Here is a 27,794-nt window from a genome sequence, read left to right on the forward strand (position 1 = left end):
ATTTGTTGCTGTTATTAAGTGTGATTGAGTCGGTTCTGACTCATAGCAACCTTGCATAGGGTGTCTATGGAATGGCTGGTGGGTTTGAACTGCTGACCTTGAGGTTAGCAGTCCAGTGTTTATCCTATGAGGCTACATCAGGACTCCGTAAAAACAGTAGTAGCCTGGAATACTTAAAATATAACTCTGTGAAGTAATATATACTAAGATTTTCAATACCCTTGTCATTAAACATAGAATCTACAATTCTTTTACTATCACTACATTACAGAAAAAATGCAACTAAACCTATTTATGTATTTATAATATATTGTTTCCTGTCAACAAAGGAAACTCATTTGGTGCAATTCTTTCCACTCTCTGTTCCTTAACTCATTTGTAACTCAAGGAGGTGGATGGTTGATTGATAAGCTTGGCAGAAATGAATGGCATTCTGGCTCAATTGTGCCATGTTTTTCTAGGGACCAAGTCTACCTGCAGACAGCCTGCATTCTCTACTGCTTCCCCATGCCATACACTGTGCAAGGCTTCACGTCTGTAGGAACAGGTCATTCTGACCCAATTTACCAGTCACCTTTTATTATAGATTGAAGCTGGGAATACATAAAGCAGCTCATTTGGTCTTAGCCTTGAATTTGACTATTTCAATAATAAAAGTGGTATTTTGACCTCTAAGTTTACTCTGTTATTGGGAACTCCTTGGCTGCCACAATATTTGGCAACAAGTAACCCTATCCCTTGGAGCTTATCCCAAGGAACAAACTGAAACAAAGAACACATCTTAAAAGTATAAAAAATGCTGTCGTATTAATCATAATAGGGAAAAACTGTCAACAGTCTAAATAGTCACCACTAGGTATTGAAACCAATTGACATAATCACATGCTAGACTCTCATGCACTCATAAGAAATGTTATTTATAAAGAATGCTCCACAAAGGCAATGTGCGAGATAGTGGGATTTTAATAGTTCATTAGCAGCCATATAAGGTGAAATGAATCTAAGGAGTCCTGGTGTGGCACTGTAGGACAAACACTTGACCTCAAGGTCAGTTTGAACCTCAAGGTTGGTGGTTCAAACTCACCAACCACTCCTCGGAAACCCTATACAGGGTCGCTATGAGTTGGAATCAACTCGACAGCACTTAACAACAACAACAAGGTACAACTATTGGTCTCTTCCAGTGCAGAGGAACGAAGAGTGAAGAAAACTGAAGACACTTGAGTCCAGTGGACTAATGGGGCATGTGAACATCAGACTTCATGATCTTGAGACCAAAAGAACTAGATGATGCCTGACAACTACTAATGACTTTTCTGAAAGGATCGTATTAGTGGGTCCTGGATAGAGTGGGAAAAAAAGGAATCTAAAACTACAGGCCTTGGTCACCCTTCTATTCTGGAACTGAACTCCTCATCCCCATGGCTCAATTTTCAGTCAAGAAGTAGATGGGGGGCGGGGGGGGAACAACACTAGTGAAGTATGCACACCATGGAATGGTCAACCATTCATGATGAAAAGGGCAGCATTTATCTAAGGACAAAATTCAGAAATGCTAGGAAAGAGGATGGAATGGAAACAAAAATCACATGGAGGAAGTGGGATAACTGTTGTTACACGGCAGTAACTGCAACCACCGAAAAGAAGCAAAGCATAGCTTTGTTGAATGTGAAACGAATGATCTGCTCTGTAAACCTTCACTCAACAATAGAAAATAAAAAAGAGACTGAGAAAGGCTGTAATCGTAGAGGGGATGTGTTTGAATAATACTAGAACGAAAATAAAAACAGGATCCTATCCTAAATTTTCACCGTGACCTACAAGGTCTTCCTGCCCTGGTTCAGCGTTCCTCTTTGAGTGGTTTTTTCATAAGTTCCCAGCTACCCTCACGTTCATTCCTTCTCTTGAAATAAACCAAGCCTCTGTATTCACTGTTTTCTGATTGGCTCCTTCTCATTCTGTTTGTACTTCAAAGTCAGCTCTCTAGGAGGATGTGCCTAAAGGCCCCACCCACATTCTTTTCACAGCACTTTAGTTTATGCTTAACATCTGTCACCATCTGATATTTCTGTTTACTTATTTGCATTTCTACACACAGTGGAAGGTAAGTTCCATAATACCAAGGTCTTGTCTATCTTGTTCACTGCCATGTTGTTGTTGTTAAGTGCCACGGAGTTGGTTCTGACTCATAAGTGTCCCTGTATACAGAAAAAAACTGTACATCTTTTTCTTGCAGAGTAGCTGGTGGGCTCAAATGACTGATGTTGTGGTTGGTAGTCCAGTGTTTACTGTACGGACTTACCTTGCTCCCTTAACTGCCATATATAACATTTATAGTACAGGAAGTGCCCGGCTTACAAGTATTCGAGTTATAACCAACTGCACATGACTACCTGTTTTTTGTACATCTTATCATTAGTAATACATACTAAAACCAATGTTGCAGTGCGTGATTTGCTAATGTCACCAGTCTCCGATATTCATTTGCAGATGTTCAATGTTATGATTTACAGTGAAAGAATTAGCTGAAGTTTTCTCTAAACTAAATCAGGGGCTTCAGTTGCTTAAAAACATGACTCAAAGTTTGAAAGAGGAGATTTGTACATGGGTGTTTAACCTTGCTGTAAACACAAGTATGAATGTGGCAGAGCATACAGCAGGAAAAATGATGAAAACTTCTTAGCTATTATCAAACATCTTAAGGCAGTAAGTTGCTGGTCCTAGGGGCTCAGGACCATCGTCTCAGGGGACACCACGGTCAGTTGGCATAACATAGTTCACAAAGACAGTGTTCTACATTCCACTTTGGTGAGTAGCGTCCGGGATGTTAAATGCTCATGAGCAGCCATCTAAGATGTAACTATTGGTCTCTCCATGTGAAGAAAGAAGAGTGACGACAATTCAAGGTGCTTGGAATAATTAAGTCTACTGAACTAATGGAACATGTGAACATCAGTCTCCATGAATCTGAGACCAGAAGAACTAGATGGTGACCAAATACCACTATCAACTATTCTGAAAGAGTCACATTAAATGGTCCTGGATAGAATGTAGGAGAAAATGAGGAACAAAACTCAAAATCTGTTGCAGACTGTGTAAACCTGGTCAGAAGTTCGAGGCCCACAGGGCCCGAGACAATGCAGGCCGCAGGCTCTGAGAAACAGATCTAGCCACCGTGCAGTCATAACAAATTGTTTTTCATCTTAATATTCAGTTATGTTTTATTAATTGCAGACATGAAGCCCTTGATATCCACAGATAAATGTAATATTTTCCTAAAAGCCAAGACTGTAAAATTCCAAACAGGCAAAGTTCTTCCCTCAGAGAATGCATTCAAGGTAAATTGGATGGCTCCCCGTTCTCTGTTCTAAGGACAACAGGAATGCCCTCTCTAAAGTGTTTCCAGATGTTCCCATTCACCCAGGCCTCTCTTTTCCTGAAGAAACTGGGCTGGGCAGCCGACACAATAGGAATCCTCTCGATCCTCCCTTTCCTCCCTCCATTTGAGGCTAGGTGCTAAAAGGTATGTTAATTAAGCTCGAGAAACCAAGTTGCGGTCGTGAGATTCGAACCTGCAAAGTATGATGTAACATTGCCTGAATGTCTGGAAAATTAAGATTGACAGCTGTACCTTGTCTTAGTCCCTCCTAGCTTTGTGTATAGTTCCTCCCTAAATAAAAGGAAGGCGCAGAATGAATCCAGGTACATTATGACTGGCAAGGCGTGTGTTACAGCATGCAGGAGGCACAGTCCAGCCTTGCAACCATACTGCCTGTTTAGCTAAGATGTTTACTTTGCAGGATATTACGGCCTTCGTGGCTGAGATGTTTGCAATGCCGGATCTGCCTGATGCCGGTGCAGCATTCACCCTGGTTTCGGGGTGCCTCTTTGTCTCTCTCTTTGCGTCTCTGTGTTTCTTTTGCTATCTCTACCACCGCCAGGTATCTCCTCCTCGTGAACCGAACCCCTATGTCGAGGCCAGTCCCCGACAAAAATCATATATATATTTTTTAAAGATGAGGCTTACTGATCAGAAGAGACTGGAAGAACCCAAGACTATGGCCTTTGACCATCCTTCAGGTCTGGAATGGAACTCATCATTGTTGCCCAATTTTCAGCCAAGCCATAGACAGATATATAAGGGGGACAGCAACACTAGTAAGATATGATCACCATGAAATGGCCAATCATTCAGAATCAAAAGGGTAACATTTACCTAAGAAAACAGTTGAGGAGGGATGGGAAGGAAGATGGAATGGAAATATGAACCACAGGGAGGAAGTGGGATAACTGTTACTGCAACGAAAGGATTATAATCATTGAAATGAAACAAAGTATGATTTGTTGAATGTAAACCTTCACTTAATTCACAATAAAAAGTTGAAAGAAAAAAAAAAAGCATGCCCCCCCACCAAGCATTGACTGTTTTGTGATCAATAGGTAAATTTGTGAAGCAGTGAGATGATAGCACAAAATATATGAAGAAAAAAAGAAAAGGACCATACTAACAAGTTTCACTAATTTTCTGACTATTAACACCATCCTCATTCCCTGGGATAGTCCATATGATCCAGAACTTTCTCCAAGTGGAATTATTACCACAACTGACAAAACGCCAATGCTACCTACCTCTTCTTTATCATCAGAGTAAATGTTTATGACTAATGCATTTTTACGTATGTATACACGCATGAAAATATATCTGTAAGTTTATATGTAATGCATCCAACCACCCAAACCAAATAAAGATTGGGTTTGTAAAGATACTGATAATAAAGACAATAACAATAATAAAAACAAAAACAAATCAATTTACAATGAATTCATTGGAATGGAACCCTGTCGTGAGTCAGGGACTACCTGTAGTGGTTGACACATAGTAGGCCTATTTTAAGTCTTTTTCTGATTGATAAAGAGATAAAATAACATGATATAAAGTTCCAGTGTGGCACTGTAGGATCAGCACTAGACTGCTAATCGAAAATTGGCAGTTCAAACCCAGCAGCTGCATTTCAGAAACCCTATTTAGGGTTGCTGAGTTGGAACCAACTCAATGGCACTTACCAACAACAGCTTAAAAAAACAAAAAAATTATGTGAGGAAAGGATGCTGAAAAATACTTATTGTTGTTGTTAAATGCCGTTGAGTCGGTCTGACCCATAGCAACCCTGTATAGGGTTTCCAACTTTGAAGTCCAGCACATAACACCACACCAGGACTCCAAAAATACCTACGGAATGAAGAAGAGCCAAACTGTGAAGAAACCCAGAAGGTTGGCCTCTGAAGCCAGGGTCATGGTGAAAGGGGCGGTGACAGAAAAGTCTTAGGAAGGAGGGCTTCGGCTCCATCCCCATTTCAACCAGAATAACACTACCTTTCCCTGTTTTTTTACTTTGAATTTCCACTCAAAATTTTGGATCCAGAATGAGGTTCGTAGCTTGAAAAATTCTGAAGACAGTCAACATGAAAACCCTGTTGTAGGCATGTGGGGACCCCAGGAAATAATAATAATAATTTAAAAAACAGTTAAAGGAGAATAACTAAGAAGGGCAAATTTGAAAAGAGGGATTTATATTCAAAATAGAAATAATAAACTTTCCTAAAATAAAAGGATGATGAAAACTAGAAATTACTAGAAGACAAAGCAAAATAAAGGAAACCAAAGGCTATTCACAGATGCAATCGATATTGAAGCTTTAGAATATGTATTTATATGTAAAATGCATTACTTAGCATTCAGTTTGCCATACCTGCCCAGAGTCTCCAGTACAATATTCGGTTATATCACAACCATTCACAGCATCCCGGCATTCATACCCTCGTGGCTGAAACTGCAAATCAAAAGTCATTACTCAGGGGACATTACTCAGGGGATAGTATTAACATTCCAAGCAGTTAACATTCTTCCATCTATCAATAATCCTCAAGATTCTCTCATAGTCACCAAACTCTTTTTATGAATTAGCAAGATACTTGCAGATTATAAACAGGTCCAAATGTCACTCTCTGTATTAAATATAAATTAACAGTCAAGACATTAAATGTTCAGATTTCAAAACCCACTGTCTCAGAAAATTACTTTAGAAAAAAACACTGATGTGTATAAAGAAGGAATACTGGCTTACCTTACAACAAAATTACGAAACACTGTTAATATTTAAGTTCTCTTTGAAGATTGATAAACACACATCCAACCTTTACTAATTTATCTCCAAGCTTGGATATTAATCTTATCTCTGATAAATAAATAAAATTAATTTTTAATGAATTCATATGGATTGCTTAAGTAACATCAATGAATGTCTATAAGATCTTTTGTTTATCTAGAAAGGGGATGAATAAAATATGAAGGAAATAGCCCATTATCTTCAAGCAATTTATAATCTGGTAGGATGTACAAGGTAAGCATGCTGTTGTTAAGTGCTGTTGTGTTGGTTCTGACCTTATATAGCAGGGGTGGGAAAACTTTTTTTCCTGCTAAGGGCCATTTGAATATTTGTAACATCATTTGCCGGCCATACAAAAGTATCATCTTAAAATCAGCATTCTATATTTGGTCAAGCATTTAATTAACTCACCCCTCATGTGATGGCTAAGGAGCTATGGTAGTGCAGTGGTTACAAGTTGGGCTGCTAGCTTCAAGGTCAGCAGTTCGAAACTACCAACTTTTCCATTGGAGAAATATGAGGCTTTCTGCTCCAGTAAATATTTAAGCCTCAGAAACTCTATACAGGGTTGCTAGGAGTTGGAACCGACTCCATGGCACATAACCAACCAACCAACTCATGTGACAGCTGGAACTGTGGTTACATTGGTGGGACCAGACCTAATGATTTCAAGGGCCTAATACAACCCACAGAGTCCTGGTGTGGCACTGTGGGTTAATGGGTTAATGCTGCAAGGTTGGTGGTTCAAGCTCACCCGTCGCTCCTTGGAAATCCTCTACAGGGTCACTATGGGTCGGAACCAACTCGATGGCACTTAACAACAACAACAACATACAACTCATGGGCCAAACCTTCCCCATCCCTGCTGTACTGGGTTTCCAAGAGCAACTGGTAGGTTTGAACTGCTGACCTTGCAGTTACCAGCCCAGTGCTTACCCTACACAAGGTAAGATAACCAAAGCTAAAAATTTTCTGGAATATCATAACGTCTTTTGGTAGTTAAGAAAATAATAAAATCTGTCTAATTTTATAGCTATAAGAAATACAAGCTGTTTTACAGATGAGAAATGTTGTTATGATGGAGTCGGTTCCGACCCATAGAGACCCTGTACAGGGTTTTCGAGGCTGTAAATCTTTACGGGAGCAGAACGCCTCATCTTTCTTCCGCGGAGCCGCTGGTAGTTTCGAACTGCTGGCCAAAAAATACGATTTTTCAAAATTAACTGGAGACCTCTGTAGATGGAAGTAACTCTGTGTTGTTGCTGTTGTTGTTAAGTACTATTGAGTTGATTTCTACTCATAGCAACCCTATATAGTTATTTCCAAGGAGTGGCTGGTGGGTTTGAACTGCTGACCTTGTTAGCAGTCCAGTGTTTACACACCACAAAATATACATATAAACTGTTGTACCTGCTCTTGGTTGTCACTGAGTTGAACCTGACTTACGGAAGCCCCATGAGTTACAGAGGAAAAGTCTGTGACCCCAATGTGTTACAAGGAGCTCTGGTAGCGTAGTGGTTACGAATCGGGCTGCTAACCTCAGGGTCAGCAGTTCGGAACTACCAGCTGTTCCACAGGAGAAAGATGAGGCTTTCTGCTCCCGTAAAGATTTATGGAAACCCTGTACAGGGTCGCTATGAGTCAGAACCGACTCCACGGTACTTAACAACAACAACCCCAATGTGTTACAGAATAGTTCCTTAGGGTTTTTTCTTAACTGCAATCTTAGCATAAGGAGATTGCCAGACCTTTATCAAAGTCGTTTCAGTGGGTGGGTTTAAACTGCCAACTGAAGACTTGGCAGTAGAGAGCAAAATGTTTGTGCCATCTGCTCCTGTAAAGAACTGCAGCCAGAGAAACTCTGTGCGGGCAGTTCAACTCTGTCCTATACAGCTGCTAGGAGCCTAAGCCAACTAGGTAACACATAACACATTTTATGCTCAGGGTCTAAAATATATGGGTCAATCTTAAAAGTGTCAGGAGGACATCATATTATTTTTAAAGACCACAAGAACTGGCCCTCTTTACTCAACAATTTAATGTGGTTTTCACCGGAGGCAATGACAATCACATTAAACTGTTGATTTCAAAGTGGGAAAGGTCTATTTTCTTAAGGTGTCATTGGAGGTTAGGGGTATATGATAATTGATAGCAAATAATAGTAAAGATAACTATTGTAACCCAAAGTATTTGGATGGACTTACTGATTCTACAAAATTGCCACGCAAATATCACACACTGTCAACCAATGAGTTTTTGACACACTACACGATCGCGTACACACAGAGCTATATGGCTTATCAGGCAAGTAAGAGAAAGAAGACGCTGGTTAGGGAACTTACAAGACATGAGGTATTGTTACAGCAGGGTCCGTCACTGCAGTGTGCGCCATTGGAAAGGGAACATTTCTTACAGCACAATCCATAGCATTCCTAGAGAAAACACTTCACGTGAATAAGCAAGGAATCTTTCCTGTGGGTCAGAATCAACATTCTCTCCACACATGACTTGTGCATAATTTAAATCAGGAGACTCATACTAGAGTAAGCAAATATTTTAGGAAGGAATCAATCACTTAAATGATGAAATTTTTTTAAAGCCATAATTCTCAGCAATGTATGATCTTCTATGAAAGGGCTACCCTAACACGGATTATGCTTCTTTGTTAGCAGACATTCCAACCTCGATTAGTTCTACTATACATCCATTCCTCACTTATCGACCTACTTAAGTTCCAAAGGCCAGGTCGTTATGTGATAACTGGCATTATGTAAAAATGGAGGGTGAGCAGACACATCACCTCGCCCCTCATGTGTACTGTGAAGGTCCCACTGAGATCTTTCTGAGGTCACCTGCCACCACCACCTCCCCTTCTCCCACAAGGCCTCAAAAGAGCTCAGCCCCCACTACTGTCTGCAGGGGAGGGCTGTCCAATCTCCCAGAGTCAGGGGGGCCCAAGTACTGCCCTCAGCCCCATCCCCAGGGTTCCTTCCCTCTCCTGTCCTCACTGCATTTTCAGGGTGTGTGGTCCTGACTCATCTCTCAACAATGCCAAAATGTCCTTGGTGCTTTGTTAGGGTGGGATGCTAAGGCTCCCTGTCCATGGGTGGGAGGGCCTGGGTACTGAAAGAGAGGTGCATGTTGCCCACTGAGTTCCCCTGCGGCCCCTTGACAAAGCATCATCCTCAACTCCTTCTGGGCAGCACTTTCCCTATATGCCCCCATGTTCCCATGAGAATTCACGATCCAGAGCTTCCTCTGATACTGTGAAGAACAGGTCTGGCCTCTGCCATTGACCCTAAACTGCAACTGTTGTTGGCCCTCATCTTCTAACTCCACTCCAACCAAGGTAGACTGCCAAGCCCTCACCTATGCCCCCCAGGAGAGGTCTTGAAGAAGCATAAGGTACTATACGGGTGCTGGTCAGCTGGCATGAGATCCCACAGGCCCAAGACCCTGAGTGTCCTGTCTCAAAGATCTTCTGACTATGCCCCAACCCATTCCAGTTGCCCCATGGGATTAGAAGTTGAGGTCAGACACTAGGGTCATGTTAGTCCCAAGAATGTCCCATCTCGAAGATACTGCCTGCTGCTGCCCCAGTCTCAGTCCCTGTGAGTAACTAGGATCCACTGCTCAGTGCCCAGTTCTTACCAGCCCCACTCCAGTACCCCCACTCCACTCTGCCTGGAACCCCTTGTTCTACCAACCTTGCTATTGCTGTGAAGTGCTGGCAAGTCTGTTCTGACTCATAGTGTCCCTGTATAGGGTTTCTGAAGAGTAGCTGGTGAGCTTGAACTACCAACCTTGTCCCCTCTCCTCTACCAGTGCTAAAATACTATGCAGTACCAGCTTTCTTTCTGTTTGCATGTGGTGTCCACCAGTCAGGGGCACTGTTAGGGACCCTGGCCATTGTTACTGCCAGACCTATTTCATCAATGTGCAAAACAATGAGATAGCAGGCTTTTTCTACTATTGTTGTAAATACGAAATGTTGCATAATGAGACCGTCAGTAAGTGAGGAGTTGTTGTTGTTGTTAGGTGCCGTTGAGTCAGTTCCAACTCACAGCGACCCTGCAAAGTGTTTCAGAGAAGCAACTGTTTGGTTTGAACCTCAGTCTAGTGCTTATCCTACAGTGTCATAAAAGGACCCAAAGTAAGGAGTTGTTGTTGTTGTTAAGTGCTGGTGAGTCTGTCCTGACTCATAGTGACCTTGTATAGGGTTTCTGAGGAATAGCTGGTGAACTTGAACTACCAACCTTGTGGTTCAAATTGTCCTTGAGGTCCAGTGCATTAACTCGCAGCACCACAAGTGTACAATACTCTTACTATTTAATCTAGTTTTATAAAGAAAAATAATACACGTGGCAAGAATGTTTCATGATTTGGTAAGACTTGTCTGAGTTGGCAATGAGCTATAAAATGTAAGAGGTAGAAAATTTGATTAGAAGGATTCATTAGGTTTTTTCAATTAGGTGACTAATTCTTACAAGTATGAGTTAGGGTTAAACAATATTGAGAGAGGATCATAAAAGCAACCGAAACACATTAAATGATAGCATGGGGCCTTTCACTACAGCTATTTTTGTTGGTTCTGGGTAAGAGCTGTTCTGAAAGTAGAAAAGGTCTCTTATACCTACCACATGGAAACCACAATCACACTCCTCCCCAGGTTCTACGTATCCATTTCCACATTCCGTGGGTTCAAAGAGCTGAAAGAGATTAGGGAGGAAAAAGAGAAACATTTTCATTTATCAGAGAAAATCAATACACCACCCTGGCTACAGACGTGATCCTATAATCGGCTACCCTATGATAGTCTTCGGTGAGCTGATGTCATACTATTTTATAAATAACATCTGTTTGGGAAACACTGTTCATTTACTAATAATACTTCTAAAAACTTCTGAAAATCACATTTAAAATGGGGTAATGTCTCTTGGGAAATTCTCTGGCAGTAAGCTCCATAGACTACCTCTAGCATTAGCGTTACTTTTTATGGAGATAAGCTGTCAAAAGAAATAGATCACTTTTCATATTTGCTAATGGGGTTAAAATGCATTGCTAATAAGACCCACAGACATCTAATTTGCTGACTCCTCTCAAGGCATCTGAGAAGACAAAAATTATCAAAAAGATCAATATGCTTTAGTCACAGCCAAATGTGATATTTACAATCAAGTAATGGCAAATAAACACAAATTTAGGATTGGTATTCCATGCTCATCCTTCTTACTGAATAAAACTCTGCACTGTCTGAAGCATGTGAAGTAAATGTGCAGATATAGGCTTGAATTATAGCTATCGCTCAATCAGTCACGGAATAATGGAAGAGTCTAATTTCTAGAATAAGCCACAATGTTAGAGCTATGAACATGCTTTCCAGGTAAATGGTATTTTTACAGTTGTAAAGGCAATTGACCAATTGTGGAAGCTGTTGATTTTTCATAAGAAACATTACATTTTTCATCACCTAAGCAGCCACCACAACTACATGAAGGCTGGAATAGCACATCTCAACCCAAATGCTCCAAATCATAAACATGAGAGAAGATTTCTTCCCTAGAAGCAGTGCATAGAGGACTGCCTTCCACCAAGTCAGCCTGAGAAAGACCTGGACCTTCTACTTTCAGAAAAGGAAAATTGTTCAAGAAGCAAGCAAGATTTCCAGACTACTTGGGTGGGATATTCTCTGTGAAAGTCCACTGAGTTAAATCAACAGTTCAATCGTCTGTGGTATTTTGATCAACAGGAATAAAATGGAAAAGGGAGGGAGAGATTGGAACAAGACTATGGCTTTGTATCGGATTTTTCATGTAAGCAATGCTACGTTTCATTCTTAGGATAACTCTTCCTTCATCCTGTGGTGGAGCATAGTCTTAAAGCAGATGGAGAACATGGCATTGGGAAGGGTCCCAAAGCAGAGAAAATATGCACATAATGTGTGACAAATACATAGCACACACATGCATGTAGACAGTGACTAAAAACACTTGGAAAAATTAGTTCTTTGAAATAGATGCGGATAAGTCAAAAAATACTGCTACTAGGATTGCAGTTCATACATGCATGGGTTTATTACAAATTTACAGGGTGAAACATGGTCTGCAATCAGTGGATGCAAGTCTGTTCAGTAATATTCTCATTAGTCTTACTAGGGTGCCTTCAAAAAAATGGAAACTTTTGTGTCATAGGGCAAAAATGATTTTGAAGTCAGGGCTAATAGCAAACTTTTAATAAAACTCATGGTGGACACTTTCCCAAATCACTGAAGCTTTGCAACGTTTACCAGAATTCTGTCCCACACAAAACAGCCTCATTTAGGTGGCTCAAGAGTTTTAAGCAAGATCAAGAAGATCTCAAAAAACATAAGCTAAGAGAGCGAAGACTGTCAACCATGACAAATGAAGAAAATATGAATGAAGTACAGAAACTGGTGGAAGAGGACCACAGAGTTACCATTGATGCGGTACCTACTGAAATTGGGATCTTGCATGGTTCAGCATTTTCAATGTTACGCAAACATCTTGACCTCAGCAAGCTTTTGACAAGAAAGGTGCCAAAAGCATTATGCGAAGGTCAGTCTTTTAAGCAAGACAGAAGTGAATGAATACTATTTTATGCTACAAATTGTTATCAGGGATGAATCTTGGATTTACCAGTACAATCCAGAGAGCAAGCTCCAATTAAAACAGAGACTCCGAGTGGATCTTTAGAGTCAGTTAAAATCAAAGCAGAGCTATCAGCTCAGAAGGTTCTGATCACTGTTTTCTGGGACTCCAAAGGGGTAATCTTGATTTATCTTCTTGAGAAATATAGGACAGTTATGGGAGCTTATTATGAAGAAGTTTTGAAAAAATGGAAAACTACATAGGTGAGAAAAACGTATGAAAATTGAACCAAGGAATTTTTTTAGTTGCTAAATTATTGAAATAATTTTCTTCCTGTTGTTGTTAAGTGCCCTCAAGTCAGTTCCAACTCACCGCGACCCTGTAAAGGGTTTCCAAGGAACAGCTGGTGGGTTTGAACTACCCACCTTGTGGTTGGCAATTAAGTATTTATCCTACAGTACCACACCAGGAATCCTACTCACTGGCAGTCTTTTAAAAATCTAATGATGAATCCTGCACACACACAAAAAAACCCCTTAATTTCCCAAACAACTCAGTGATGTTTCCTCAGGCATAACATTTACAATCAGCCAGCAAGCTGCATGGTAGGTAAGATTAGCGATGTGCACTGCCATTCCAAAACGCCAGCAGCTCACAAGTGCAACATTACTCATTTCACCCATTTAAAAAACTATAAAGATTTGGGGTTTTGGCTGCATTGACACCAGAGTCATGAAGGGCAGACAGCCCAGTTTCATGATGCAAGGTCACATTGAAATTCCTGCTGCGTTTTTCACAGCTTTCCTGAGATTTTATACAGATGTCAGGCATCACCCTACCGTCTCCTGACTACAGTGGTATCACTTAATGATGGGCGTAGAAATAATTATTCTGTCAGTTATCATTGATTTTTTTAAATGTTAATAATACATAATTTTACTGCTCTCTCAATTTGCAAAGACTATCAGCTATTTTGTGTTTGACTTACAAAGTCCTATTTTAAAAGGAAGCAAGATATTTGCATATGTAGTGTTAGAAGCTCTATACTATCTATACTATCATGGTTTTTTGTCAATAAAACAACTTCATGAAATCAGGTCTGCAACCATTCATTGAAAAATCTGACAACTGGTAAGTTTCAGAATTCTGGCGTTGAACAGTATAAAGCATATACCATGAGGTTTTATGAAACACATTCATATTTCTGTAATAAAATGCATTAATACTGCTGCCGGACATTGGTGAATTTTCACATGATGAGGGATTAATAAATATTTTCAAGTTCAGAAGTTTTATTGCCCAAAGTACTTTCTGCAAACTTATGAAAAATACTTCTAATTTCCAGAGCTTTCTGAATTATGGAATTGTAGACTGAACTGTGGGACTACGTATGCCAATGTTGATGAAATGCCAACTGACAACACAGAACTGCCCCGATAAAGGGCCTATACTATGAATACATACATGCACTTAAGAGTATCTGAAAATACTTTGGGCCTTTTCTTGGCTAGTTGACACTAGCAATGATTCCCGCCTTATGAGAAAAGACTACACTTTAACTAAAACAAACAAAGTTAAGAAATTAGTAGTTAATCCCCTCAAGAAAATTTTACGGAATAATGGAAACAGGTTAACATAGCATTTTACCTTCATCAAACCCACTATCCCTTAGACTTGGTGCAAAACCGTAAAATAAAATTTACAATAATATTTTGATTAAAACATTGTTTGCTTGTTTGGATAGGGAAGGACTTGAGGGGTCTGGTTGTTGTTGTTAAGTGCCATGGAGTCGGTTCTGACTCATAGAGTATAGGGTTTCCAAGGCTGTAAATCTTCTTGGGAGTAGAAAGCCTCATCTTTCTCCCAAGGCACTGAAAAATCAGATTTACATCATCCAAAACTATGGTTTGTCATTCATTCAAACCCGACTTACTCTGCAACATGATAATGACTCATATAAATAAAAACAAATCTTACTGGCAAGAAACCTCATTCTCAAGATAAACATCTGATATTTGGCACTGTCTAGTGTAGCAGATTAAAAGCGGGGCTTCTAACCGAAAAGTCAGCAGTTTGAATTTACCATTTGCTCAGCAGAAGAAAGATGAAGCTCTCTGCTTCCGTAAAGATTTACAGCCTTAGAAACCCTATACAGGGTCGCTATGAGTTGGAACCGACTCAATGGCACACAACCACCACCATCAACACTGCAACATATTGGTGAAATAATTAAACTTTCTAGGTCACTAACCTTTGTTGGTCTGTTAAACAGACAAGCTCCACCACCTCTCTGTAGAAAGTCTCTATACTCCAAAATGCTACATTTTGAGAACTTTCGGGAATGGGATACCCTGAGGAAAGAAATTACATACACTGTTTTACCAAACAAGTCATCAGAAAATGAAAATCCTTGAGCTAGTATAAAATGTTCAAATGAATCTATACAAATTACTACAAAACACTTATGTACAAAGTGACAAACAAATGTATGTGGTAGACCTTTGTGAAAAAAAAAAAAAAAAAGAAACCCAAAGAAAATCACAGACTAGGGGTATAAGTTACAACTTCTGTGCAGCTCACCTGACAAGCCCTTTTGTGTAGCTGGCTTGACACAGTACATGAAAAGCTGATCATAAAACCTCCTCACCTCCTCATAAAGATCCTATTTTTAAACGTGGTAATTGTTATTTTCTAGGTCTCTGTAAAGGCAATGTCTTTTGTGCTTTTGTCCTGAATAAAAAGGAACTCATGACCTACTCAATTTTATAGTGAAGGAGAGAGTAGTAAGCTTACTAAAGACTGTACAATGCAGGCTTGCACAACGCAATTCAGGTAAACAAGGAAATCCCAAAGGTATGTGTTACCTGCACACACAAGTCTGTATAGTACTTTTAGTATAAATATGTGTGCATGTGTGCACCTAGGAATAGTGTTGTTGTTGTTGTTGTTAAGTGCCATCGAGTCGGTTCCGACCCATAGCGACCCAGTACAGGGTTTCCGAGGGTGTAAATCTTTACGGGAGTAGAAAGCCTCATCTTTCTCCCGCGGAGCGGCTGGTAGTTTCGAACCGCTGACCTTAAGGTTCGCAGCCCGATTCGTAACCACTACGCTACCAGAGCTCCTTAGTGCTTTCTTATCCTCATTTTCAAAGTCTACTTGGTGAAACTGACGATTTTACATGAATATAATACAAGCCTCTCTGAGGGCTGACTAATAAATCATTTTCTCTGGCTCAGTATTTAAGAGAATATTATCCATATGATCCAGGTGAAGCTGAATCCTACACACTGACTCCTTGGGCACATGGGTACTAATACTTGATTTGAAAGGGGCAAGCCACTGAGTCTAGGATACAACCCTATAGTTTTATGTATTGTATCTTATGAGGGTGGTTTATGGAGGCAGACAAAATCTGCCATTGTTGACAATGATCTCTTATAAGAATTACTTATACAAGCATACGTGAGAGAATACACATACAAACTTTAAGTAGTTTTATTACACCCTATTTGGTGTGGTGCTGTAGGATAAGCAAGATTGGTTTGAACCTCAAGGTTGGCAACTCAATCCCACCAACTACTCCTTCGAAATTCTATACAGGATTGCTGAGTCAGATTCGACTCCACACAACTTAACAACAACAACGTTGGTAGGTAGTCCAAAACTTCATTTAGCAACTGAGAATGTAGAACACAGACAGCATCTCCCCATATAAGAGATATCCTAAATAGTGTTATTTTTCTAAAGCAGTTCTCAAAAAAGTCTGTTGACGCTATACTACTATACTATGATACAGAGCACGGTGTAGGGTAAGCACTGGACTGCAAACCACGAGGTTGTCAGTTTGAACACACCAGTCACTCCAAAGGGTAACAATAAGGCTTTCTGCTCCCGCCAAGATTTACATCCTGGAAAACCCCGCAGAGGGTCACAGTGAATCGTTACTGACTCAATGGTACGTAACAACAATGATGATACACTGAGAAGGAGACTATGAATGCAAGCAGTTTTGAGTTTAAACTATATTTTCTTCAAATGTATGTTCTGAATTTGTAAGAATAATGACTGATTCTCTCTTCAAAATCTTGAGCTTACATTTATCTTCTCCCCTTGAGCTGGGCTGCTGTGGGAGTCGATAGAAGAATGAGTAAGGGACTGTTTACTAAGCAGTTAAGGTCTCAGGCAACTGGTGTTTACAGGATGGAAAAAGGGCCAGAAACAACCCAGAGAGATACACAGGTGTGCTGGGCAGGTATCTGGGATGGGCAAAGGAGACAGGAGGGACACAGGAATGCTCCCATGTACTAGCAGTGGGCTCTAGCTAAGGAACCATGAAGCAATGGCTTGCACGGGAGCAGGAGTCTATGGAAAATAAGGCAATGTTTCCAAGCCTTGTTCCAGAGAGACCTTGGCAGGTCTGGGGCAGTTGTTCCACATCCCAAAGTAGCCATAAAATAAAAGAATGGACAAGTGAAGGAATGTCCAAATGTCCACCATTTATTTTAGATATAATAAATCTGTCTAATACAAAAAAGCCATATATATTATATAAGCAGAATAGTATAATTTTATTACTGCAAACATACCTATTTATGCATTTCTTTAAAAGCAAATGGATGACTAAATTGATTTTCACAGTCTCCTTCAGGTAGACAACCAGCTATTATTCTAAGTGTACTAAAAAATTAATGCCGCTACTAAATGCAGAAGCATTTAATAATGTGCTTCCTTTAAGGGTTAACAAGAAGTAAGAGTAGAGAACACGTTTTACTGTTATCACCAACCTTAAATAAGAGATTGAAATACATAAAGTGAAATAGCCTTTTCGGTTCTAAAACACCCGACAATTAATTATTGAATTTAGACTAAGTGCTCAGCCTGCGATACCATGACCTGAGAGCTTGTGTATCTAATTATATGCAGCAATATCAGTGAAAGGTATCCAGGAAATCCCTGCTCCGTGAAAACTTACCCCGTTTCCTCCATGATGCAGCCACCCCAGGATTCTGTGCAGTCACATTCTAGTTATGAAACAACAAAAGCAACACAAGAAAATGAAATAACAGTCACATCTTCCATTTGCATAACAGCTCTTGAAATAATTCTTTATCCTCAATTCCATGCCAAATAGGTCCAGAAGGTCCCATAGAACCAAGTTTGCTTCTTTTAAATCAATATATCCTTTCCTGAATTACATGAGTACATCACTTTATAAGACAACAGCTGGCAAAAAATAGAAAATTGGGCCTTTATTTTTGTCATTCACATAACTCAAGATCATATTCCAGCGTCTTGTGAGAAGCACCCAGGTCTAGAAGTCAGCTTAGATTCTTGTCCAAGTTCTATCATGTGAGACTACCACCGGCAAGTAACTTGCATGTGTTGAGTCTTAGCGTTGCCTTCTCTAAACTGGTAACAGCATTTTTCTATCTGGGTTTCACAGGAAAGGGCAAGCCTGTCTACACTCCGTGAAACAGAGAAAAGCTCTGTTGCACCAACTCAACCTGAAGTCCTTGTAGTAGAGCACCCTGGCCCTTAAAGAAGGGAAATCAATTTGCTAGAGGCCGAGACTTGAACACTAAGCTAAAGACTAGTCAACGAGAGCAACTACCGGAGACTGAAATACTGATATTGTGAGGAGTTCTTCTCCGCCTTGATTGTTTTTCTATTCTCTTTTGCTCATAAGGATGTTTTTAAAGAAAAACTTGCAAATAAATTTACTTAAATAAATTCAATAACTATGAAATACTTATGTTAGCAAACAATTCACCAAAGCATCAAACATTTTAGAAAGGAAGGAACCATGCCAGGTATTGGTAATGAACCCTATTGCTCACTCCATCCCGTCATCCAATCAGAACCCTCTCTCAGCTGACTGAAGCACTGGCTTCTCCCCAGCTCCGGGGTTGTTAAACAAGGTCCTAACCCCAGTCATCCTCTTTTCTGATTTTAAGGCATCTATGGCAGCTGACAGAGTCCTGGTGTGGCGCTGTAGGATAAGCTCTGGACTGCAAGGTCAGTTTGAACCACAAGGTCAGTTCAAACCTACCAGCCATTCCTTGGAAATCCTAATCAGGGTCTCTATGAATTGGAACCAACTCAACTTGATAAAAATAACACTTAATAAAAACTATAACATGCCAGCAGACAATGTTTTAAATACCTCTTTAATGTGTATGTTGAGTTTTCCTACGGAAAAAAATTGTCTGAGCAAGATATTACTAAATGAAAGTTCATGGGGATTTTCTAAATGCCACTAAACACCTATGCTAACTATATTACTTGCTGGTCTAGTATAATATACCCATAAAAGGTATCAAGAAGACCTCATACATAGTTTTTATTTCAGTTTACATTAAGACTATGCCAGGTGTGGTGCTGTAGGATAAGCATTGGACTGCTAAACAAAAGGTTGGTGGTTTAAACCCACCAAACACTTCTTGGAAACCCTATAAAGGATTGCTGAGTCATACTCCCGGTGTGGCACTTTAAGATCAGCACTGGACTGCAAACCACAAGGTCAGTGGTTCAAATCTACCAACTGCTCCTTGGAAACCCCATACAGGGTCGCTATGAATCAGGACCGACTCGATGGTCCTTAACAACAACACGAGTCAGAACCAACTAGACAGCACATGAACAACACCACCAACAACAAATACATTAATAGCAATTATTTGATAGAAGTCACTAAAGTGTAAGATGTAGGAAAATGTTAAGGTAGATTTTCTTTTTACTTCTGGGGAGGTGGGAACAGGAAGGGAGACCATTCCCACTACTAGCATCTCATATTTTCTCAGAGGCGAGGAGACTTCTACTTGATCCCTAGTTAAGAGACTGGTTTGAAAAAAACACCTGAATCTATCTTTCCACAGAATCGGTTGCCTTATGACTTTCATGAGCCCTAAGCCCTTTTGCCTTCCTCTACAAAAAATTAGACTAAAATTATGTTTTTTAATTGTGCTGGTATAAAGATAAGGAGCTCTGGTAGCGTAGTGGTTACGAATCGGGCTGCGAACCGCAAGGTCAGCAGTTCAAAACTACCAGCCGTTCCGCAGGAGAAAGATGAGGCGATCTGCTCCCGTAAAGATTTACAGCCTCGGAAACCCTGTTCAGGGTCGCTATGGGTCGAAACCGACTCGACGGCACTTAACAACAACAACAAAGATGAATATAATCCATGTGGATTATATTCATTGTCTTTCTGTGATTTTAAAAGAAATTAAAAATTTCCATGGGCTCCTTATACTCTTGTGGTGCCTAAGATGCTATGCCCACTGGGAAGTCAGCACTTCTTTCCAATTACCTCACATCTGGTTACTGAGAGAAGAGATGCCCAATAGTCACTATCTGTGTTTTTCTACTGAGTGACATCTATGGCCCTGTTTGCACCTGTCTCTAAGAGTGGGGTCTTCCTGGAAGAAACTCTTCTCCGGTTTTCCTGATGGAACTAAATGACAAAGTTTAATTTGTGGTGGTGAGTGATGGAGGACAGCACTTCCCCAATCCAACTGGACCATTATTAAACTCGTGCTGGAACCTCACCTGACACCCTGCAGCTACACTCTATTGGTTAGAACCAAAAGGAGCATGTGAGCATTCAACACCCCTAAGCCCTACATTCTGCAATATGATAAAAGCTAACTCATGCCCTGAGAAACCTACCATTTTATGGTACTTGAAAGGGAAATTTCTAGAAACCGATTAAGAATTACTTTAAGTTACTCATTTTATAAGTTTTTTAGAGGAAGAAGATGTACTATAATTAAACTGCAGTAATTTAGGAATGAAAAATATTTTGTTTATTGACTGGACATGCATTATACAGACAGAATGGCACATGAAATTGAGTAAGAAGGTCAATGTACATACTTGGCTTTCTGCTAGAAGGTTCCCATTGGATTCCAAGGTTTTGAGCCAGACTCTGCGATAATACTTGTGCCACTGCCATTGGAAGACCATACTGTTTTTCAGAGTTGAAAGTGTGTGGGAAACATTTGAGAGAGTGCACAAAGCTAGTTATTATTTCTTAATCGTTACCACATGTCATCTCAGTTCCCTAAGTAGATAGAGCCTTACACATCTAAAAGCAACATACGCGCTTTTTTTTTTTTTTTTTAAATCACTTCTTCCCTGTAACTGGGCCCAAGAAGCAGAAAGTCCCTCTTCCTATGTGGTGTCTCCTAGAACCTGGTGCTGTCACATGGAAGCATAAAATACAAGTCACAAAAGACTGTGCCCCAATTCAGCTCCTACCTAACCAAGAATAAATTCAGCTTCCTACAAATAAGTCAACATAGGTCCCCACTGGAAGATGGTCACTGGATAACCTGGTATTAACCAGATTTAGAATGAGGTCAGGCTTTTTGAGTCCTGTTCCCAACTGTTGCAAGCAATTTCCGTTATAAAAGTGAGGGTATGGAAAAAAAATTAACAGTGAGAATAAGGAAATATTTGTTTCTACGGATTCAGACAGGTGAGTAGAAGATTTCAACTAGAAAAACAAAGCTATACAAGGAGAAAAGAAAAGTACTGATTGTATAGACTCATAAACTCTTTGTTTTAAATGAGTGAAGCCTAATATAGACAGAAGAAAAAAAGTTATAAAAGAAGGATTCAAAAAATTTTTAAATATAGTTTCCCAGCTATAGAGGTCTAAAAACCTCTGGGGCAGCTATGACTTGTATTTGCCTGATGAATATGAAAAACTCATTATGAAATGAAACAGCACTTCTTATCTCTACCAAAGACCACTTTGGGTTCTATTTGCTAATATAAACCGCTCGTGCTGTATTCTCAAAATCATGATCATTTTAAGCAAGCACAAGAAGGTCAGCAAACTAGGTCATGGGGAGGAAGAAATCAGATGCAAAGATAAAGCTCTACTTTAAGAAAATTGATGAAGTTTACCTCATTCACACCAACTCCTCTTGTGTGAGAACAGACACCTCCGAAGTAGCTCAGACTGCTTCTCTTATAGTGAAATGTCACACGCCTTTAGAAAGAGAAGTGCTATTAGAAACCAATGTAGTAACTCCACATAAACTCCCAAGCCATGTGGGTAGGCCACTCTCCTACAACGGCAGAGCAAAGCAAGCCTCCGTCAAAAATGGAGAACTGTGTTTAAAATACCTTTTAATTTATGTTGACAGAATAATTTCAGTGAGCAAACATTAACTGAGCACTTGCCTAGTCCCACCTGCTAGGCTAGGAACATAAACCTTAACCTTTTTTCTAGCAGAGAATATCTAGTAGTATAATATTGATACTTATTCGAAGGTGCTCATTAAAGACTGCGAGAAGAGAACGAAAAGAGGAAAGGTGAGAGGAAATGAAGGAAGCCTTGCTGGCTTGATTCCAGGACAGAACCATGAGTGGAAAGGCAACAGCTTGTTGTTGTTGTTGTTATGTGCCATGGAGTCGGTTCCGACTCATAGCGACCCTGTACAAGGTTTCCGAGGCTGTAACTCTTTACGAGAGCAGAAAGTGTCATCTTTCTCCCGCGGAACAGCTGGTAGTTTTGAACTGCTGACCTTGCAGTTTGCAGTCCGAGTCATAACCACTATGCTACCAGAGCTCCTTAAGGCAACAGCTTACTAGACATCAAAAGGGAACTACAGTACCTTTTGTCCTTGATGATAGAACCTCATTTTTTTTTTACTGGTCCATCTAAAACGACATAAGCACTGGACCATCAGGTCAATCTGAACCACAAAGTAGGCAGTTCAAACTGACCAGCCGTTCCTCAAAAAACCCTATACAGGGTCGCTATGAGTTGGAACCAACTCAATGACACTGAACAACAAAACAACACAAATTTCTTGTAGCCATGTATGGCCATGTGACTACGTCTAGTGAATGACTTGTTGATATGATTGTTGCACACAATTTTCAGGAAAGCTTCTTTAAGAGAGCTGACTCGTCAGGAAGGAGTGTCCTTTTATCCTCCTCCCTGCCTGTCATTCATGCTTCCTACAGTGACATGATGGCTGGAGTGCCAGCAGCCATCTTGAGTCACGAGTCATCTTGGGTCATCTTGAGAAGGTGCTCTGAAAGCAAAGTGCATGTCTATGGAGCCATCATCCCAGCATGAGACATCCTACTTCCATATTGCTTACATAGCAGAAAAAGGAATGAACACCAGTCTTGTTAAAATCACTGTTTTCTGATATATATATATATATATATATATATATAGCTTAACTGATGCACTAAAAAGATACAGGCAAATGCCAAACTCTGCAACAGTGTCACCAGCTACATACGAGATGAGGTGCACAGCGTCAGCATGTTGCTTGATCCGCTGCCGGTACTTGGAGAATTCATGGAGCATCTGCACAGGGTTGGTGGTGATGTCAATATGATCCTTCTCAGTCCAAGTCTCTACAGCCACCAGGACAACCCTGGTATTGAGCTGCTCCTTGTAAATCTAAGGGTAGACAACAGGACAAGTACAGGAGGAAAACACTGGGTCAAACATGCATGATCAGTGAGTCAGTCAGTGGAAGGGCAGGAAGGGGGAGGTGAGAGAACATGGGGTCATAATTAGCTCATCATAAAGAAGCTTCCTGCCTCTGTGCCAAGAGCATGTATTAAATAAACAAATATCAAAGGAGATTCAGTCTCATGTCACCTACTCTCCCACAAGGCTATTTCAATCCCAGATCAGCACATTGAGTTCCATGGCAGCTCACTAGTGGTGGAGTCTAAAGTCGGGGCATCAGCAGAAGACAAGATGTAGTAAAATCATGCGTCCAAACCTCATAGGCAAGTATCAGGCTGAAGCCTGATCTACAGACTCTGAGTAAATGTAGTGCTATTAGCTCTTTCTGCAGGGTTTGAGTGGGTCACTAACTCTTTAGACAAGTATCAAGCAATATGGCTGGCTGGCTTTTGGAGGTTGCATAATATGAAAAGTAAAATGATACTGAGAGAAAGTCATGGATCTGAGGCCCAAAGAGGAAAGAGTAGATACCTATCACCCATCTGGGTTCCTGGTGTGACACTGTAGGACCAGCAATGGACTGTAAACCACAAGGTCGGCAAACCCACCAGTTGTTCCTTGGGAACCCTATATGGGGTCACTGTGGGTCAGAATCGACTCAACAGCACTTAACAACAGCAAATCACCCATCTGGTGTGATGCTGCAGGATAAAGCACTGGACTGCATGGTCAGTTTGAACCACAAGGTTGGTGGTTAAAACCCACCAGCTGCTCCTCGGAAACCCTATATAGGGTTGCTTTGATTCGGAACTGGCTCAGTGGCACTTAACAACAACAACACCCATTTGACCCTGACCACAGGCTAGCAGCACCCATACCATTAAACTGTTCTCTCTCTGCCCTCCTTCTCTACTTTAGGCCCCATAGCTATAGAAGTCACATAACAAGGCAACTTCAATGAATGTTGTTATTTTGCTCTATTTTCAAACTAATTAAGAAAATGAGTAATCTTTTAAGACTGAAGAATGGGACTATCACCATCCCTAAATCAGTCAGATGCTAAAACAATAAGAGCAAATTAAATGCAATGTCTTTTAAAAATCAGTGTTTATTAGCTTCAGTATCTGATATGGTAATCCAACATTAAAATGGTGCTCTTGAAGATGTGACTCTATTCAACCGTGCTGGAATGATTCATGCAGAGAAGCCAAGGAAACAGTTTTTGCATGGGGGGGAAAATGTGTCTGTTACTCTCTTCTCTAGATTTGCTTATAGTTTTCCTTTGAGAAGACTGGTAAAAAAAATCTTACAACAATAATAAACTTTCTTGTATAAAAGCAAATAAATACACCAAATCTAAGCTGGTTCTCAAAGGTTCAACCACAACTTAACAAATTACTCTTTTGCTCAGATCTACCTAAAAATTATACTTTTGCTCAGCTCTGCCTACAAGATGTTATCTGAGCATGTACATGACTGAGGTTTATGAACTATTTTGAAGGCAGAAAAGAAGGCAGCTCTTTAGAGAAAACAAACATCATTTAGATGATTGGTAATTTATAACGAAAAGATGTTTTTTTCCAGTTAAGAGGAAACATACAATAAAAACCATATAAAAGTTATTTAGTAGAACAAAATAGCACTTTACATTAAAATACACAATGAGATATGCTATATAATTTCATTTCTGACTATCCAAGTTGAATTATTTGTTGAAACATAATGCATAACATTCATATCTATGGAGTTCCGACCTACAGTAAGGAAAAGAAGTTAAAAAAATCTTAACCATCATTCTCTGCAACTTACAAAATGATGGAGGGCCCCCATCTATATTGTGGACTGAAAGAGTAAGAAGTCTTTTTAGAGACATAAATCTACTTCAGTTTAGCTCTATTTGGGGGACTGCACTTAAATCTATCATCTATAAATAAAGCCTGAAGCATTTTATTTATGAGAATGCTAGGAATTTTTTTTCTTCTTCTAAAGGTCTTTTTTGTATTACTTGTAACCTCCAAAATACTTATTAATCTAGTATTTCTTTTTTGTGATGATACAATTATTAAGGGCAATAAATTCAACCAGCTACTATTAACACAGTTTCTTTTCCCAAGTGCAATGGATGCTGTTTTGGGGAGCTAGTTTTCTCCAATGTTTTGGTCTTATATAGGCTCTGTGGTAATGGGGTCTAGACATTAGTTACATGCATCCATAATGCATCTTTGGCATTCTGAGACTAACTCAGCAGTTCTTTACAACTCTGGAAGCACTATTTATTCATCATGAAGCAGATCACTCTATAACTTCTAGTCAGGTGAGCTTAAACATTCTATTTTTGCTTTTTCCCAAGAAAATAACTATAAAGGGATCAATCAGCAAATAGAGACATAAAACATTCCATCTTGTTAAAAATAGGTTTGAGAAGACCAGGATACTTACAGAATCCACAAGGTTAACCACAGATTTAGCAAAGTTGTTAGTATGTGCCTGAGAAGAGCGATATTTCCTATACTGGAGAAAAAAAGAAAGAAAACAAAGATATCTGAGTCATTCCCAAATCATAATTTACTGGTAAAGTCCTAAATTCTGTAAAAGCAGAAAACACATCACAAAAGCAAGTATGGGGATTAAAAATACAGAAATCCAGTTTTGTGGAATAAGGAGATGTTTTTATATTATTTATACCTTCAGAACAAAACTCTGGCAACTCAAAATACCCACGATGATCCAGGTAACAAAGAGGGCCTACAGAAATCTATGTAAGAAGCAAGGCATCTGAAAAGTAAGTGTTTAATGAAGCCTGAACATCTACACACAACAATCTTTTCGTTTTCATTAAAATAAACGTTCCCACTTCAAAAGGTCTGAGGGTCAAGAAATTAGTCCCAACCGGACACCTTTCTCTTAAACTCAGATCAAGAAAATTTCTTTAGATACCACCCGTGGCATAGAGTGTATTTGTAGTATATCTGGTATATTTTGCTGTTAGAATACTTCCTCCCAGCAAAGTCCTTTGCTTTTGACCAATAAGAACAAAGGGGACTGAACCAACATATTGATATTATATACATTTTTTATGATCATTCAAGGAAATAAAGAAAAGGAAGTTAAAAGAATAATTATATCACAAAATATGGAGGGTTATGTGCTTAGCAAGCAGGACTTTGCTGAGTGTCTGAAAAAACAATTGAAAAACAAATGTCCGCCTACTATAGGAAGATCCCGCCCCCTACTGGTGGATGAGGCCATCATTTATTTACAACTCTGAAAGGAAACAAACTACTCATACGTACTCAAAACTACCCATTCAGATTTGCATTATAAGCCTTTGAAAACAGTCTTCAAATATAATTATTAAAATAATGAATCTTGTGTGAAGATTCAAAATGTTTACATATTAGAGAATCATGATATTCTGTTTTTCTTCTTTGCCCATTTCCGCCCTATATATTTAACAAACCCTTTCGTTTCATTCTTACTTTACCCCTGTGACTATGCTTGTGAAACAAAGAATGTATGTCTTAATGGTTATGATCTTACATTTTATTTTTAAATTACAATCTATTATTTTAATAATATAATGAGCATACTGACAATACATGATAAATGTACAACAAACTGATTAATACTGTGCTACTAGTTGCTGGAATCCTTGTTTGGCACTGTAGGATAAGCACTGGACCATAAGGTCAGTTTGAAATGCAAGGTTGGCGGTTCAGACCCACCAGCAGCTCCTTGGAAACCCTGTGTTTAATACCAATAGCAGCTAGTTGTAGGGAAAGTGATGGCTCCATACACTAGTCCATGGCTCCAACCACAAGGTCCTGCCAGTTGCTCCGCAGGAGAAAGATGAGGCTTTCTGTTCCCTTGCAACACTATGTACAACAGAACAAAACACTGTCCGGTCCTGCCTCATCCTCACAACTGTTATTATGTTTGAGCCCACTGTTACCGCCACTCGTCAATTCATTTTGTTGTAGGTCTTCCTTTGTTTCGCTAACCCTCCACTTTACCAAGCATGATGTCCTTCTCCAGGGACTGGTCCTTCCTGACACCATGTCTTAAATATGAGAGACAAAGTCTGACCACCCTGGCTTCCACGGACCATTCTGGTTGTACTTCTTCCAACACAGATTTGTTTGTTCTTCTGGAAGCCCTTGGTACCTTTAATAGTCTTCTCCAACACTAGAACGCATCAGTACTTCTACAGTCTTCCCTCTTCACTGTCCAAATTTCACACGCATATGAGGTGACTGAAAATACTGATTTGGATCAGGTACATCTTAATCCTCAAAGTGACATCTTTGCTCTTGAACTCTCTAAAGAGGTCTTTTGCAGTAGAATTGCCTAATACAATCCATTGTAGGACTATCATTTTCTAATTGAAAGCCACTCATACACCAAGTGCTCAATCAAAAAAAGATACTCAGGTGTTCCTCAGGAAGTCACTGTTACCTTACTCTGAATCAAAGAGGCAAACATGCAAATACCTAAAATGCTCCCTGTCTTGAAGGAGTAAGAACTCATTTCACATATAAAAAACTGTGCCATCACCATTTAGGATGAAAAAAAAAA

The 27,794-nt window shown here is 39.8% G+C and overlaps 1 protein-coding gene across 1 annotated transcript in view; it reads right to left on the reverse strand.

Annotated features, from left to right (window-relative positions):
* The window catches only part of ADAM23 (ADAM metallopeptidase domain 23), a 226,996-nt gene that overhangs the window by 42,831 nt on the left and 156,371 nt on the right, over positions 1-27,794 (reverse strand). Inside the window, exons 10-18 of the mRNA XM_006861942.1 lie at positions 25,659-25,730; positions 23,041-23,204; positions 21,686-21,770; positions 20,648-20,738; positions 17,748-17,796; positions 15,027-15,126; positions 10,805-10,876; positions 8,510-8,599; positions 5,751-5,831 (exon numbers count right to left, since the gene is read on the reverse strand). Coding sequence (XP_006862004.1) covers positions 5,751-5,831; positions 8,510-8,599; positions 10,805-10,876; positions 15,027-15,126; positions 17,748-17,796; positions 20,648-20,738; positions 21,686-21,770; positions 23,041-23,204; positions 25,659-25,730 — 804 coding nt within the window. The remainder of the gene's footprint in view (positions 1-5,750; positions 5,832-8,509; positions 8,600-10,804; positions 10,877-15,026; positions 15,127-17,747; positions 17,797-20,647; positions 20,739-21,685; positions 21,771-23,040; positions 23,205-25,658; positions 25,731-27,794) is intronic.

This window comes from Chrysochloris asiatica, unplaced genomic scaffold (assembly GCF_000296735.1).
Source record: "Chrysochloris asiatica unplaced genomic scaffold, ChrAsi1.0 scaffold00045, whole genome shotgun sequence".
Classification (NCBI taxonomy): Eukaryota; Metazoa; Chordata; class Mammalia; order Afrosoricida; family Chrysochloridae; genus Chrysochloris; species Chrysochloris asiatica.